The 18,423-nt window shown below is 59.0% G+C and overlaps 1 protein-coding gene across 6 annotated transcripts in view; it reads right to left on the minus strand.

The window, feature by feature from the left end:
- Positions 1–18,423, minus strand: part of LOC116958395 (uncharacterized) — a 72,322-nt gene that overhangs the window by 22,434 nt on the left and 31,465 nt on the right. For all 6 annotated transcript variants that reach the window (XM_076056633.1, XM_076056632.1, XM_076056631.1 and 3 more), the window contains exons 4-5: positions 17,194–17,342; positions 14,302–14,448 (exon numbers count right to left, since the gene is read on the minus strand). In XM_076056633.1, the coding sequence (XP_075912748.1) occupies positions 14,302–14,448; positions 17,194–17,342 (296 nt within the window). The remainder of the gene's footprint in view (positions 1–14,301; positions 14,449–17,193; positions 17,343–18,423) is intronic.

Below are 18,423 nucleotides of genomic sequence, written 5' to 3' on the forward strand. Positions count from 1 at the left end.
GGGGAGAGAGACGCGGGGAGAGAAGCGCGGGGAGAGAGACACGGGAGAGAGACACAGAGAGAGAGACACGGTGAGAGAGAGACACGGGGAGAGAGACGCAGGGAGAGAGACACGGTGAGAGAGACACGGGGAGAGAGACACAGGGAGAGAAACACGGTGAGAGAGACACGGTGAGAGAGACACGGGTAGAGAGACACGGGGAGAGAGACGCGGTGAGAGAGAGAGACACGGGGAGAGGGACACGGTGAGAGAGACGTGGGGAGAGAGACAGACATGGGGAAAGAGACACGGGGAGAGAGACGCGGGGAGAGAAACACGGGGAGAGAGACGCGGGGAGAGAAACGCGGGGAGAGAGACACGGGGAGAGAGACACGGGAAGAGAGACGCAGGGAGAGAGACACCGGGAGAGAGACGCGGGGAGAGAGACGCGGGGAGAGAGACACGGGGAGTGAGACACGGGGAGAGAGACATGGGGAGAGAGACACGGGGAGAGAGACACGGGGAGAGAGACACGGGGAGTGAGACACGGGGAGAGAGACACGGGGAGAGAGACACGGGGAATGAGAGACACAGGGAGAGATACACGGGGAGAGACAGTCACGGTGAGAGAGACGCGGGGAGAGAGAGACAAGGGGAGAGAGACACGAGGAGAGAGAGACGAGGAGAGAGACACGGGGAGAGAGACATGGGGAATGAGAGACACGGGAAGAGAGACACGGGGAGAGATACACGGGGAGAGAGACATAGTGAGAGAGAGACACGGGGAGAGAAACACGGGGAGAGAGACACGGGGAATGAGAGACACGGGGAGAGAGACACGGGGAGAGAGACACGGGGAGAGAGAGAGACATGGGGAGAGAGAGATACGCGGGGAGAGAGACACGCAGGGAGAGAGACACGGGGAGAGAGACACGGGGAGAGAGACACGGGGAGAGAGACATGGGGAGAGAGACACACGGGGAGAGAGACACGGGGAGAGAGACACGGGGAGAGAGAGACACGGGGAGAGAGACGCGGGGAGAGAGAGACATGGGGAGAGAGAGACACGGGAGAGACACGGGGAGAGGGAGACACAGGGAAAGAAACACGGGGAGAGAGACACGGGGAGAGAGACACGGGGAATGAGAGACACGGGGAGAGAGACACGGGGAGAGAGACACGGGGAGAGAGACATGTTGAGAGAGAGACACGGGGAGAGAAACACGGGGAGAGAGACACGGGGAATGAGAGACACGGGGAGAGAGACACGGGGAGAGACAGACACGGTGAGAGAGACGCGGGGAGAGAGAGACAAGGGGAGAGAGACACGAGGAGAGAGAGACACGGGGAGAAAGACACGGGGAGAGAGACACGGGGAGAGAGAGACACGGGGAGAGAGAGACATGGGGAGAGAGACGCGGGGAGAGAGAGACGTGGGGAGAGAGAGCCACGGGGAGAGAGACGCGGGGAGAGAGACACGGGGAGAGAGACACGGGGAGAGAAACACGGGGAGAGAGACGCAGGGAGAGACACACGGGGAGAGAGACACGGCGAGAGAGACACGGGGAGAGAAACACACGGGGAGAGAGACACGGGGAGAGAGACACGGGGAGAGAGACGCAGGGAGAGAGACACGGGGAGAGAGACGCGGTGAGAGAGAGACACGGGGAGAGAGACATGGGGAGAGAGACATGGGGAGAGAGAGACACGGGGAGAGAGACATAGGGAGAGAGAGACACAGAGAGAGAGACACGGGGAGAGAGACACGGTGAGAGAGAGACACGGGGAGAGAGACGCGGGGAGAGAGACACGGTGAGAGAGAGACACTGGGGGAGAGACGCAGGGAGAGAGACACCGGGAGAGAGACGCGGGGAGAGAGACGCGGGGAGAGAGACAAGGGGAGAGAGACACGGGGAGAGACACGCGAGGAGAGAGACGCGGGGAGAGAGACGCGGGGAGAGAGACACGAGGAGAGAGAGACACGGGGAGAGAGACACGGGGAGAGAGAGACACGGAGAAAGAGACACGGGGAGAGAGACACGGGGAGAGAGAGACACGGAGAGAGAGACACAGGGAGAGAGAGACACGGGGAGAGAGAGACACGGAGAGAGAGACACGGGTAGAGAGAGACACAGAGAGAGAGACACGGGGAGAGAGACATGGGGAGAGAGACACACGGGGAGAGAGACACGGGGAGAGAGACACGGGGAGAGAGAGACACGGGGAGAGAGACGCGGGGAGAGAGAGACATGGGGAGAGAGAGACACGGGAGAGACACGGGGAGAGGGAGACACAGGGAAAGAAACACGGGGAGAGAGACACGGGGAGAGAGACACGGGGAATGAGAGACACGGGGAGAGAGACACGGGGAGAGAGACACGGGGAGAGAGACACGGGGAGAGAGACATGTTGAGAGAGAGACACGGGGAGAGAAACACGGGGAGAGAGACACGGGGAATGAGAGACACGGGGAGAGAGACACGGGGAGAGACAGACACGGTGAGAGAGACGCGGGGAGAGAGAGACAAGGGGAGAGAGACACGAGGAGAGAGAGACACGGGGAGCAAGACACGGGGAGAGAGACACGGGGAGAGAGAGACACGGGGAGAGAGAGACATGGGGAGAGAGACGCAGGGAGAGAGACACGGGGAGAGAGACGCGGTGAGAGAGAGACACGGGGAGAGAGACATGGGGAGAGAGACATGGGGAGAGAGAGACACGGGGAGAGAGACATAGGGAGAGAGAGACACAGAGAGAGAGACACGGGGAGAGAGACACGGTGAGAGAGAGACACGGGGAGAGAGACGCGGGGAGAGAGACACGGTGAGAGAGAGACACTGGGGGAGAGACGCAGGGAGAGAGACACCGGGAGAGAGACGCGGGGAGAGAGACGCGGGGAGAGAGACAAGGGGAGAGAGACACGGGGAGAGACACGCGAGGAGAGAGACGCGGGGAGAGAGACGCGGGGAGAGAGACACGAGGAGAGAGAGACACGGGGAGAGAGACACGGGGAGAGAGAGACACGGAGAAAGAGACACGGGGAGAGAGACACGGGGAGAGAGAGACACGGAGAGAGAGACACAGGGAGAGAGAGACACGGGGAGAGAGAGACACGGAGAGAGAGACACGGGTAGAGAGAGACACAGAGAGAGAGACACGGGGAGAGAGACATGGGGAGAGAGACACACGGGGAGAGAGACACGGGGAGAGAGACACGGGGAGAGAGAGACACGGGGAGAGAGACGCGGGGAGAGAGAGACATGGGGAGAGAGAGACACGGGAGAGACACGGGGAGAGGGAGACACAGGGAAAGAAACACGGGGAGAGAGACACGGGGAGAGAGACACGGGGAATGAGAGACACGGGGAGAGAGACACGGGGAGAGAGACACGGGGAGAGAGACACGGGGAGAGAGACATGTTGAGAGAGAGACACGGGGAGAGAAACACGGGGAGAGAGACACGGGGAATGAGAGACACGGGGAGAGAGACACGGGGAGAGACAGACACGGTGAGAGAGACGCGGGGAGAGAGAGACAAGGGGAGAGAGACACGAGGAGAGAGAGACACGGGGAGCAAGACACGGGGAGAGAGACACGGGGAGAGAGAGACACGGGGAGAGAGAGACATGGGGAGAGAGACGCGGGGAGAGAGAGACGTGGGGAGAGAGAGCCACGGGGAGAGAGACGCGGGGAGAGAGACACGGGGAGAGAGACACGGGGAGAGAAACACGGGGAGAGAGACGCAGGGAGAGACACACGGGGAGAGAGACACGGCGAGAGAGACACGGGGAGAGAAACACACGGGGAGAGAGACACGGGGAGAGAGACACGGGGAGAGAGACGCAGGGAGAGAGACACGGGGAGAGAGACGCGGTGAGAGAGAGACACGGGGAGAGAGACATGGGGAGAGAGACATGGGGAGAGAGAGACACGGGGAGAGAGACATAGGGAGAGAGAGACACAGAGAGAGAGACACGGGGAGAGAGACACGGTGAGAGAGAGACACGGGGAGAGAGACGCGGGGAGAGAGACACGGTGAGAGAGAGACACTGGGGGAGAGACGCAGGGAGAGAGACACCGGGAGAGAGACGCGGGGAGAGAGACGCGGGGAGAGAGACAAGGGGAGAGAGACACGGGGAGAGACACGCGAGGAGAGAGACGCGGGGAGAGAGACGCGGGGAGAGAGACACGAGGAGAGAGAGACACGGGGAGAGAGACACGGGGAGAGAGAGACACGGAGAAAGAGACACGGGGAGAGAGACACGGGGAGAGAGAGACACGGAGAGAGAGACACGGGGAGAGAGAGACACGGGGAGAGAGAGACACGGAGAGAGAGACACGGGTAGAGAGAGACACAGAGAGAGAGACACGGGGAGAGACACACGGGGAGAGAGAGACACGGCGAGAGAGAGACACGGGGAGAGAGACGCGGTGAGAGAGACACGGGGAGAGTTGCATGGGAAGAGAGACACGGGGAGAGAGAGACGCAGAGAGAGAGACACGGGGAGAGAGACGCGGGGAGAGAGAGACGCGGGGAGAGAGACACGGGGAGAGAGACGCGGGGAGAGAGACATGGGGAGAGAGAGACATGGGGAGAGAGACACAGGGAGAGAAACACGGTGAGAGAGACACGGTGAGAGAGACACGGGGAGAGAGACACGGGGAGAGAGACGCGGTGAGAGAGAGAGACACGGGGAGAGGGACACAGTGAGAGAGACACACGCTGAGAGAGAGACGCAGGGAGAGAGACACGGGGAGAGAGACACGGTGAGAGAGACACGGGGAGAGAGAGACACGCGGGGAGAGAGATGCGGGGAGAGAGACGCGGGGAGAGAGACACACGGTGAGAGAGAGACGCAGGGAGAGAGACACGGGGAGAGAGACACGGGGAGAGAGACACGGTGATAGAGACGCAGGGAGAGAGAGACGCGGGGAGAGAGACGCAGGGAGAGAGACACGGTGAGAGAGACGCAGGGAGAGACACGGGGAGAGAGATTCGGGGAGAGAGACACGGGGAGAGTGACACGGGAAGAGAGACACGGGGAGAGAGAGACGCGGAGAGAGAGACACGGGGAGAGAGACGCGGGGAGAGAGAGACGCGGGGAGAGAGACACGGGGAGAGAGACGCGGGGAGAGAGACATGGGGAGAGAGAGACATGGGGAGAGAGACACAGGGAGAGAAACACGGTGAGAGAGACACGGTGAGAGAGACACGGGGAGAGAGACACGGGGAGAGAGATGCGGTGAGAGAGAGAGACACGGGGAGAGGGACACGGTGAGAGAGACGTGGGGAGAGAGACAGACATGGGGAAAGAGACACGGGGAGAGAGACGCGGGGAGAGAAGCGCGGGGAGAGAGACGCGGGAGAGAGACACAGAGAGAGAGACACGGTGAGAGAGAGACACGGGGAGAGAGACGCAGGGAGAGAGACACGGTGCGAGAGACACGGGGAGAGAGACACAGGGAGAGAAACACGGTGAGAGAGACACGGTGAGAGAGACACGGGTAGAGAGACACGGGGAGAGAGACGCGGTGAGAGAGAGAGACACGGGGAGAGGGACACGGTGAGAGAGACGTGGGGAGAGAGACAGACATGGGGAAAGAGACACGGGGAGAGAGACGCGGGGAGAGAAACACGGGGAGAGAGACGCGGGGAGAGAAACGCGGGGAGAGAGACATGGGGAGAGAGACACGGGAAGAGAGACGCAGGGAGAGAGACACCGGGAGAGAGACGCGGGGAGAGAGACGCGGGGAGAGAGACACGGGGAGTGAGACACGGGGAGAGAGACATGGGGAGAGAGACACGGGGAGAGAGACACGGGGAGAGAGACACGGGGAGTGAGACACGGGGAGAGAGACACGGGGAGAGAGACACGGGGAATGAGAGACACAGGGAGAGATACACGGGGAGAGACAGTCACGGTGAGAGAGACGCGGGGAGAGAGAGACAAGGGGAGAGAGACACGAGGAGAGAGAGACGAGGAGAGAGACACGGGGAGAGAGACATGGGGAATGAGAGACACGGGAAGAGAGACACGGGGAGAGATACACGGGGAGAGAGACATAGTGAGAGAGAGACACGGGGAGAGAAACACGGGGAGAGAGACACGGGGAATGAGAGACACGGGGAGAGAGACACGGGGAGAGAGACACGGGGAGAGAGAGAGACATGGGGAGAGAGAGATACGCGGGGAGAGAGACACGCAGGGAGAGAGACACGGGGAGAGAGACACGGGGAGAGAGACACGGGGAGAGAGACATGGGGAGAGAGACACACGGGGAGAGAGACACGGGGAGAGAGACACGGGGAGAGAGAGACACGGGGAGAGAGACGCGGGGAGAGAGAGACATGGGGAGAGAGAGACACGGGAGAGACACGGGGAGAGGGAGACACAGGGAAAGAAACACGGGGAGAGAGACACGGGGAGAGAGACACGGGGAATGAGAGACACGGGGAGAGAGACACGGGGAGAGAGACACGGGGAGAGAGACACGGGGAGAGAGACATGTTGAGAGAGAGACACGGGGAGAGAAACACGGGGAGAGAGACACGGGGAATGAGAGACACGGGGAGAGAGACACGGGGAGAGACAGACACGGTGAGAGAGACGCGGGGAGAGAGAGACAAGGGGAGAGAGACACGAGGAGAGAGAGACACGGGGAGAAAGACACGGGGAGAGAGACACGGGGAGAGGGAGACACAGGGAAAGAAACACGGGGAGAGAGAGACACGGAGAGAGAGACACAGGGAGAGAGAGACACGGGGAGAGAGAGACACGGAGAGAGAGACACGGGTAGAGAGAGACACAGAGAGAGAGACACGGGGAGAGAGACATGGGGAGAGAGACACACGGGGAGAGAGACACGGGGAGAGAGACACGGGGAGAGAGAGACACGGGGAGAGAGACGCGGGGAGAGAGAGACATGGGGAGAGAGAGACACGGGAGAGACACGGGGAGAGGGAGACACAGGGAAAGAAACACGGGGAGAGAGACACGGGGAGAGAGACACGGGGAATGAGAGACACGGGGAGAGAGACACGGGGAGAGAGACACGGGGAGAGAGACACGGGGAGAGAGACATGTTGAGAGAGAGACACGGGGAGAGAAACACGGGGAGAGAGACACGGGGAATGAGAGACACGGGGAGAGAGACACGGGGAGAGACAGACACGGTGAGAGAGACGCGGGGAGAGAGAGACAAGGGGAGAGAGACACGAGGAGAGAGAGACACGGGGAGCAAGACACGGGGAGAGAGACACGGGGAGAGAGAGACACGGGGAGAGAGAGACATGGGGAGAGAGACGCGGGGAGAGAGAGACGTGGGGAGAGAGAGCCACGGGGAGAGAGACGCGGGGAGAGAGACACGGGGAGAGAGACACGGGGAGAGAAACACGGGGAGAGAGACGCAGGGAGAGACACACGGGGAGAGAGACACGGCGAGAGAGACACGGGGAGAGAAACACACGGGGAGAGAGACACGGGGAGAGAGACACGGGGAGAGAGACGCAGGGAGAGAGACACGGGGAGAGAGACGCGGTGAGAGAGAGACACGGGGAGAGAGACATGGGGAGAGAGACATGGGGAGAGAGAGACACGGGGAGAGAGACATAGGGAGAGAGAGACACAGAGAGAGAGACACGGGGAGAGAGACACGGTGAGAGAGAGACACGGGGAGAGAGACGCGGGGAGAGAGACACGGTGAGAGAGAGACACTGGGGGAGAGACGCAGGGAGAGAGACACCGGGAGAGAGACGCGGGGAGAGAGACGCGGGGAGAGAGACAAGGGGAGAGAGACACGGGGAGAGACACGCGAGGAGAGAGACGCGGGGAGAGAGACGCGGGGAGAGAGACACGAGGAGAGAGAGACACGGGGAGAGAGACACGGGGAGAGAGAGACACGGAGAAAGAGACACGGGGAGAGAGACACGGGGAGAGAGAGACACGGAGAGAGAGACACGGGGAGAGAGAGACACGGGGAGAGAGAGACACGGAGAGAGAGACACGGGTAGAGAGAGACACAGAGAGAGAGACACGGGGAGAGACACACGGGGAGAGAGAGACACGGCGAGAGAGAGACACGGGGAGAGAGACGCGGTGAGAGAGACACGGGGAGAGTTGCATGGGAAGAGAGACACGGGGAGAGAGAGACGCAGAGAGAGAGACACGGGGAGAGAGACGCGGGGAGAGAGAGACGCGGGGAGAGAGACACGGGGAGAGAGACGCGGGGAGAGAGACATGGGGAGAGAGAGACATGGGGAGAGAGACACAGGGAGAGAAACACGGTGAGAGAGACACGGTGAGAGAGACACGGGGAGAGAGACACGGGGAGAGAGACGCGGTGAGAGAGAGAGACACGGGGAGAGGGACACAGTGAGAGAGACACACGCTGAGAGAGAGACGCAGGGAGAGAGACACGGGGAGAGAGACACGGTGAGAGAGACACGGGGAGAGAGAGACACGCGGGGAGAGAGATGCGGGGAGAGAGACGCGGGGAGAGAGACACACGGTGAGAGAGAGACGCAGGGAGAGAGACACGGGGAGAGAGACACGGGGAGAGAGACACGGTGATAGAGACGCAGGGAGAGAGAGACGCGGGGAGAGAGACGCAGGGAGAGAGACACGGTGAGAGAGACGCAGGGAGAGACACGGGGAGAGAGATTCGGGGAGAGAGACACGGGGAGAGTGACACGGGAAGAGAGACACGGGGAGAGAGAGACGCGGAGAGAGAGACACGGGGAGAGAGACGCGGGGAGAGAGAGACGCGGGGAGAGAGACACGGGGAGAGAGACGCGGGGAGAGAGACATGGGGAGAGAGAGACATGGGGAGAGAGACACAGGGAGAGAAACACGGTGAGAGAGACACGGTGAGAGAGACACGGGGAGAGAGACACGGGGAGAGAGATGCGGTGAGAGAGAGAGACACGGGGAGAGGGACACGGTGAGAGAGACGTGGGGAGAGAGACAGACATGGGGAAAGAGACACGGGGAGAGAGACGCGGGGAGAGAAGCGCGGGGAGAGAGACGCGGGAGAGAGACACAGAGAGAGAGACACGGTGAGAGAGAGACACGGGGAGAGAGACGCAGGGAGAGAGACACGGTGCGAGAGACACGGGGAGAGAGACACAGGGAGAGAAACACGGTGAGAGAGACACGGTGAGAGAGACACGGGTAGAGAGACACGGGGAGAGAGACGCGGTGAGAGAGAGAGACACGGGGAGAGGGACACGGTGAGAGAGACGTGGGGAGAGAGACAGACATGGGGAAAGAGACACGGGGAGAGAGACGCGGGGAGAGAAACACGGGGAGAGAGACGCGGGGAGAGAAACGCGGGGAGAGAGACATGGGGAGAGAGACACGGGAAGAGAGACGCAGGGAGAGAGACACCGGGAGAGAGACGCGGGGAGAGAGACGCGGGGAGAGAGACACGGGGAGTGAGACACGGGGAGAGAGACATGGGGAGAGAGACACGGGGAGAGAGACACGGGGAGAGAGACACGGGGAGTGAGACACGGGGAGAGAGACACGGGGAGAGAGACACGGGGAATGAGAGACACAGGGAGAGATACACGGGGAGAGACAGTCACGGTGAGAGAGACGCGGGGAGAGAGAGACAAGGGGAGAGAGACACGAGGAGAGAGAGACGAGGAGAGAGACACGGGGAGAGAGACATGGGGAATGAGAGACACGGGAAGAGAGACACGGGGAGAGATACACGGGGAGAGAGACATAGTGAGAGAGAGACACGGGGAGAGAAACACGGGGAGAGAGACACGGGGAATGAGAGACACGGGGAGAGAGACACGGGGAGAGAGACACGGGGAGAGAGAGAGACATGGGGAGAGAGAGATACGCGGGGAGAGAGACACGCAGGGAGAGAGACACGGGGAGAGAGACACGGGGAGAGAGACACGGGGAGAGAGACATGGGGAGAGAGACACACGGGGAGAGAGACACGGGGAGAGAGACACGGGGAGAGAGAGACACGGGGAGAGAGACGCGGGGAGAGAGAGACATGGGGAGAGAGAGACACGGGAGAGACACGGGGAGAGGGAGACACAGGGAAAGAAACACGGGGAGAGAGACACGGGGAGAGAGACACGGGGAATGAGAGACACGGGGAGAGAGACACGGGGAGAGAGACACGGGGAGAGAGACACGGGGAGAGAGACATGTTGAGAGAGAGACACGGGGAGAGAAACACGGGGAGAGAGACACGGGGAATGAGAGACACGGGGAGAGAGACACGGGGAGAGACAGACACGGTGAGAGAGACGCGGGGAGAGAGAGACAAGGGGAGAGAGACACGAGGAGAGAGAGACACGGGGAGAAAGACACGGGGAGAGAGACACGGGGAGAGAGAGACACGGGGAGAGAGAGACATGGGGAGAGAGACGCGGGGAGAGAGAGACGTGGGGAGAGAGAGCCACGGGGAGAGAGACGCGGGGAGAGAGACACGGGGAGAGAGACACGGGGAGAGAAACACGGGGAGAGAGACGCAGGGAGAGACACACGGGGAGAGAGACACGGCGAGAGAGACACGGGGAGAGAAACACACGGGGAGAGAGACACGGCGAGAGAGACACGGGCAGAGAAACACACGGGGAGAGAGACACGGGGAGAGAGACACGGGGAGAGAGACGCAGGGAGAGAGACACGGGGAGAGAGACGCGGTGAGAGAGAGACACGGGGAGAGAGACATGGGGAGAGAGACATGGGGAGAGAGAGACACGGGGAGAGAGACATAGGGAGAGAGAGACACAGAGAGAGAGACACGGGGAGAGAGACACGGTGAGAGAGAGACACGGGGAGAGAGACGCGGGGAGAGAGACACGGTGAGAGAGAGACACTGGGGGAGAGACGCAGGGAGAGAGACACCGGGAGAGAGACGCGGGGAGAGAGACGCGGGGAGAGAGACGCGGGGAGAGAGACACGAGGAGAGACACGCGAGGAGAGAGACGCGGGGAGAGAGACGCGGGGAGAGAGACACGAGGAGAGAGAGACACGGGGAGAGAGACACGGGGAGAGAGAGACACGGAGAAAGAGACACGGGGAGAGAGACACGGGGAGAGAGAGACACGGAGAGAGAGACACGGGGAGAGAGAGACACGGGGAGAGAGAGACACGGAGAGAGAGACACGGGTAGAGAGAGACACAGAGAGAGAGACACGGGGAGAGACACACGGGGAGAGAGAGACACGGCGAGAGAGAGACACGGGGAGAGAGACGCGGTGAGAGAGACACGGGGAGATAGACACGAGGAGAGAGAGACACGGTGAGAGAGACACGGTGAGAGAGACGCAGTGAGAGAGACACGGTGAGAGAGACACAGAGAGAGACACGGGGAGAGAGACACAGGGAGAGAGACACGGGGAGAAAGACACGAGGAGAGAGACACGGGGAGAGAGACACGGGGAGAGAGACACGGGGAGAGAGACGCGGGGAGAGAGACGCGGGGAGAGAGACACGGGGAGAGAGACGCGGGGAGAGAGACGCGGGGAGAGAGACACGGGGAGAGAGACGCGGGAAGTGGTTGTCTGTGGGTGCCTGTGCGTGTCTGTGGGTGTCTTTGGTTGTCTGTGCGTGTCTGTGGGTGCCTGTGCGTGTCTGTGCGTGTCTGTGGGTGTCTGTGCGTGTCTGTGGGTGTCTGTGGGTGTCTGTGGGTGTCTGTGCGTGTCTGTGCGTGTCTGTGGGTGTCTGTGGTTGTCTGTGGGTGTCTGGGTGTGTCTGTGGGTGTCTTTGGTTGTCTGTGCGTGTCTGTGCATGTCTGTGGGTGTCTGTGCGTGTCTGTGCGTGTCTGTGCGTGTCTGTGGGTGCCTGCGGGTGTCTGTGCATGTCTGTGCATGTCTGTGGGTGTCTGTGGGTGTCTGTGCGTGTCTGTGGGTGTCTGTAGGTGTCTGTAGGTGTCTGTAGGTGTCTGTGCGTGTCTGTGGATGTCTGTGGGTGTCTGTGGGTGTCTGTGCGTGTCTGTGGGTATCTGTGCATGTCTGTTGGTGTCTGTAGGTGTCTGTGGGTGTCTGTGGGTGTCTGTGGGTGTCTGTGGGTGTCTGTGCATGTCTGTGGGTGTCTGTGGGTGTCTGTGCGTGTCAGCGTGTGTCTGTAGGTGTCTGTGGGTGTCTGTGTGTGTCTGTAGGTGTCTGTGGGTGTCTGTGGGTGTCTGTGCGTGTCTGTGGGTGTCTGTGCGTGTCTGTGGGTGTCTGTGGGTGTCTGTGGGTGTCTGTGCGTGTCTGTAGGTGTCTGTGCGTGTCTGTGGGTGTCTGTGCGTGTCTGTGGGTGTCTGTGCGTGTCTGTGGGTGTCTGTGGGTGTCTGTGGGTGTCTGTGCATGTCTGTGGGTATCTGTGGGTGTCTGTGCGTGTCAGCGTGTGTCTGTAGGTGTCTGTGGGTGTCTGTGTGTGTCTGTAGGTGTCTGTGCGTGTCTGTGGGTGTCTGTGCGTGTCTGTGGGTGTCTGTGGGTGTCTGTGGGTGTCTGTGCGTGGCTGTAGGTGTCTGTGCGTGTCTGTGGGTGTCTATGCGTGTCTGTGCGTGTCTGTGGGTGTCTGTGGGTGTCTGTGGGTGTCTGTGCGTGTCTGTAGGTGTCTGTGCATGTCTGTGGGTGTCTTTGCGTGTCTCTGGGTGTCTTTGCGTGTCTCTGGGTGTCTGTGCGTGTCTGTGGGTGTCTGTGCGTGTCTGTGGGTGTCTGTGCGTGTCTGTAGGTGTCTGTGCATGTCTCTGGGTGTCTGTGCGTGTCTGTGGGTGTCTGTGCATGTCTGTGGGTGTCTGTAGGTGTCTGTGGGTGTCTGTGCGTGTCTGTACGTGTCTGTGCATGTCTCTGGGTGTCTGTGCGTGTCTGTAGGTGTCTGTGCATGTCTGTGGGTGTCTGTGCGTGTCTGTGGGTGTCTGTGCGTGTCTGTGGGTGTCTGTGCGTGTCTGTGGGTGTCTGTGGGTGTCTCTGGGTGTCTGTGCCTGTCTGTGGGTGTCTGTGCGTGTCTGTAGGTGTCTGTGCATGTCTCTGGGTGTCTGTGGGTGTCTGTGCGTGTCAGCGTGTGTCTGTAGGTGTCTGTGGGTGTCTGTGTGTGTCTGTAGGTGTCTGTGCGTGTCTGTGGGTGTCTGTGGGTGTCTCTGGCTGTTTGTGGTTGTCTGTGGGTGTCTGTGCGTGTCTGTGGGTGCCTGTGCGTGTCTGTGGGTGTCTGTGCGTGTCTGTGGCTGTCTGTGCGTGTCTGTGGGTGTCTGTGCGTGTCTGTGGGTCTCTGTGGGTGTCTGGGTGTGTCTGTGGATGTCTTTGGTTGTCTGTGCGTGTCTGTGGGTGTCTGTAGGTGTCTGTGGGTATCTGTGCTTGTCTGTGGGTGTCTGTGGGTGTCTGTGGGTGTCTGTAGGTGTCTGTGCGTGTCTGTGGATGTCTGTAAGTAACTATTGGTGTCTGTGGGTATCTGTGGGTGTCTGTGGGTGTCTCTGGGTGTCTGTGCCTGTCTGTAGGTGTCTGTGCCTGTCTGTGGGTGTCTGTGCGTGTCTGTGGGTGTCTGTGCGTGTCTGTGGGTGTCTGTGCGTGTCTGTGGGTGTCTGTGGGTGTCTGTGGGTGTCTGTAGGTGTCTGTGGGTGTCTGTGGGTGTCTGTGCGTGTCTGTGCGTGTCTGTGGGTGTCTGTGCGTGTCTGTGGGTGTCTGTGCGTGTCTGAGGGTGTCTGTCGCCTCACTGTGTTTGTCTGTGCGTGTCTGTGGGTGTCTGTCGCCTCACTGTGTTTGTCTGTGTGTGTCTGTGGGTGTCTGTCGCCTCACTGTGTTTGTCTGTGCGTGTCTGTGGGTGTCTGTCGCCTCACTGTGCTTGTCTGTGCGTGTCTGTGGGTGTCTGTCGCCTCACTGTGTTTGTCTGTGTGTGTCTGTAGGTGTCTGTCGCCTCACTGTGTTTGTCTGTGCGTGTCTGTGGGTGTCTGTGCCTGTCTGTGCCTGTCTGTGGGTGTCTGTGGGTGTCTGTGCGTGTCTGAGGGTGTCTGTCGCCTCACTGTGTTTGTCTGTGCGTGTCTGTGGGTGTCTGTCGCCTCACTGTGCTTGTCTGTGCGTGTCTGTGGGTGTCTGTCGCCTCACTGTGCTTGTCTGTGCGTGTCTGTGGGTGTCTGTCGCCTCACTGTGTTTGTCTGTGCGTGTCTGTGGGTGTCTGTCGCCTCACTGTGTTTGTCTGTGGGTGTCTGTGGGTGTCTGTCGCCTCACTGTGCTTGTCTGTGCGTGTCTGTGGGTGGCTGTGCGTGTCTGTGCCTGTCTGTGGGTGGCTGTGGGTGTCTGTGCGTGTCTGTGGGTGTCTGTCGCCTCACTGTGCTTGTCTGTGCGTGTCTGAGGGTGTCTGTCGCCTCACTGTGTTTGTCTCCGGGGCATCGCTGGAAGTCTTCCCACGAGGCGTCGACGAGGATCGAGGCGACGTCGGGATCCACGGGCAGGTCGGACACGCAGAGAGACAGCGCGGACAGGGACAGCGCGTAGAAGCTGCTGAGAGGACACGCGTCTAGACGGACACACGCACGGGACACACGCGTCTAGACAGACACACACGGGGGGAGAGACACACGTCTAGACAGACACACACAGGGGGAGAGACACACGTCTAGACAGACACACACAGGGGGAGAGACACACGTCTAGACAGACACACACAGGGGGAGAGACACACGTCTAGACAGACACACACAGGGGGAGAGACACACGTCTAGACAGACACACACACGGGACACACGCGTCTAGACAGACACACACGGGGGGAGAGACACACGTCTAGACAGACACACACAGGGGGAGAGACACGCGTCTAGACGGACACACACACACGTCTATACGTACACACACACACATGTCTAGACGTACACACACACACGCGTCTAGACGTACACACACACACGCGTCTATACAGACCACACACACACGCGTCTAGACATATACACACACACACACACGCGTCTAGACGTACACACACACGCGTCTAGATGTACACACACACACACACGTCTAGACGTACACACACACGTGTCTAGACGTACACACACACGTCTAGACGTACACACACACGCGTCTAGACGTACACACACACGTCTAGACGTACACACACACGCGTCTAGATGTACACACACACACACACGTCTAGACGTACACACACACACGCGTCTAGACGTGTACACACACACACACGTGTCTAGACGTACACACACACACGCGTCTAGACGTGTACACACACATACACGTCTAGACGTGTACACACACACACGCGTCTATACAGACCACACACACACGCGTCTAGACATATACACACACACACACGCGTCTAGACGTACACACACACACGTCTAGACGTACACACACACACACGCGTCTAGACGTACACACACACACGCGCGTCTAGACATGTACACACACACACACGCGTCTAGACGTACACACACACACACGTCTAGACGTACACACACACACACACGTCTAGACGTACACACACACGCGTCTAGACGTACACACACACACGCGTCTAGACGTACACACACGCGTCTAGACGTACACACACACGCGTCTAGACGTACACACACACACACGTCTAGACGCACACACACACACACACACGCGTCTAGACGTACACACACACATGCCTAGACGTACACACACGCGTCTAGACGTACACACACACACGTCTAGACGTACACATACACACGTCTAGACACACACACACACGTCTAGACGTACACACACGTCTAGACGTACACACACACACACACACGTGTCTAGACGTGTACACACACACACACGTGTCTAGACGCACACACACACACATGTCTAGACGCACACACACACACACGCGTCTAGACATGTACACACACACACGCGTCTAGACGTACACACACACGCGTCTAGACGTACACACACACGCGTCTAGACGTACACACACACACGTCTAGACGCACACACACACACGCGTCTAGACGTACACACACACATACCTAGACGTACACACACACACGCGTCTAGACGCACACACACGCGCGTCTAGACGCACACACACACACGCGTCTAGACGTACACACACACACACGCGTCTAGACGTACACACACACACGTCTAGACGTACACACACACGTCTAGACGTACACACACACGCGCGTCTAGACGCACACACACACACACGTCTAGACGTGTACACACACACACACACGTGTCTAGACGTGTACACACACACACACGCGTCTAGACGTACACACACACACACACACGCGTCTAGACGTACACACACACACGCGTCTAGACGTTTACACACACACGTCTAGACAGACACACACAGGGGAGAGACACGCGTCTAGACGTACACACACACGCGTCTAGACGTACACACACACGCGTCTAGACGTGTACACACACACACGCGTCTATACGTGTACACACACACACACACGCGTCTAGACGTACACACACACACGTGTCTAGACGTACACACACACACGCGTCTAGACGTACACACACACACGTGTCTAGACGTACACACACACACGCGTCTAGACGTACACACACACGTGTCTAGACGTGTACACACACGTGTCTAGACGTGTACACACACACACACACGTGTCTAGACGTGTACACACACACACACGCACACACACACGTGTCTAGACGTGTACACACACACACACACACGTCTAGACACGTGTGTGTGTGTGTGTACGTGTCTAGACGTGTACACACACACACACGCACACACACACGTGTCTAGACGTGTGTGTGTGTGTGTGTACTCACGTGTCTAGACGTGTACTCTCACACACGCGTGTCTATACGTGTACTCTCACACACACGCGTGTCTAGACGTGTACACACACACACACGTGTCTAGACGTGTGTGTGTGTGTACACACGTGTCTAGACACACACACAGTGTCTAGACGTGTACACACACACACGTGTCTAGACGTGTACACACACACACACACGTGTCTAGACGTGTACACACACACGTGTCTAGACGTGTACTCTCACACACACACGTGTCTAGACACACACACGTGTCTAGACGTGTACTCTCACACACACACGTGTCTAGACGTGTACACACACACGTGTCTATACGTGTACACACACACACACGTGTCTAGACACACACACACGTGTCTAGACGTGTACACACACACGTCTCTAGACGTGTACACACACGTCTAGAGACGTGTGTGTACACGTGTCTAGACGTGTACTCTCACGCACTGGGCGAGGGGCTACTCACGCCGACGCAGCCACTTCCGCTCCGTGTCCACGGCCCGCCTCAGGGAGCTCCCCACGTCGACCTTCTCGCGCCCGACCCTCACGCCACTCGTCACACGCTCGCCGGCAGAGCGCAGCCACAGCAGGAGTAGAGCGAGCAGGCCGGGACGGCTGGGGAGAGACACGGCGTGTGGGTGTGTCACTCACTCACTTTGTGTGGGTGTCACTCACTGTGTGTGTGTCACTCACTGTGTGTGTGTGTCACTCACTCACTCACTGTGTGTCACTGTGTGTGTCACTCACTCACTCACTGTGTGTCACTCACTGTGTGTCACTGTGTGTGTGTCACTGTGTGTGTGTCACTCACTCACTCACTGTGTGTGAGTGTCACTCACTCACTGTGTGTGTCACTCACTGTGTGTCACTGTGTGTCACTCACTCACTCACTGTGTGTCACTCACTGTGTCACTCACTCACTCACTGTGTCACTCACTGTGTGTCACTCACTGTGTGTGACTGTGTGTGTCACTGTGTGTCACTCACTGTGTGTGTCACTGTGTGTGTCACTCACTCACTGTGTGTGTCACTGTGTGTCACTCACTGTGTGTCACTGTGTGTCACTCACTCACTGTGTGTGTCACTCACTCACTCACTGTGTGTGTCACTGTGTGTCACTCACTGTGTGTCACTGTGTGTCACTCACTCACTGTGTGTGTCACTCACTCACTCACTGTGTGGGTGTCACTCACTGTGTGTGTGTGTCACTCACTCACTCACTGTGTGTCACTGTGTGTGTCACTCACTCACTCACTCACTGTGTGTCACTCACTCACTGTGTGTCACTGTGTGTGTGTCACTCACTCACTGTGTGTCACTGTGTGTGAGTGTCACTGTGTGGGTGTCACTGTGTGTGTCACTCACTCACTGTGTGTCACTCACTGTGTGTCACTGTGTGTGTGTCACTGTGTGTGTCACTGTGTGTGTCACTCACTGTGTGTGTCACTCACTGTGTGTCACTGTGTGTGTGTCACTGTGTGTCACTGTGTGTGTCACTCACTGTGTGTGTCACTCACTGTGTGTCACTGTGTGTGTGTCACTGTGTGTGTCACTGTGTGTGTCACTCACTGTGTGTGTCACTCACTGTGTGTGTCACTCACTGTGTGTCACTGTGTGTGTCACTCACTCACTGTGTGTGTCACTCACTGTGTGTGTCACTGTGTGTGTCACTCACTCACTCACTGTGTGTGAGTGT

This window comes from Petromyzon marinus, chromosome 77 (assembly GCF_048934315.1).
Source record: "Petromyzon marinus isolate PM22_M1 ecotype Great Lakes invasive population chromosome 77, UKy_Petmar_22M1.pri1.0, whole genome shotgun sequence".
Classification (NCBI taxonomy): domain Eukaryota; kingdom Metazoa; phylum Chordata; class Hyperoartia; order Petromyzontiformes; family Petromyzontidae; genus Petromyzon; species Petromyzon marinus.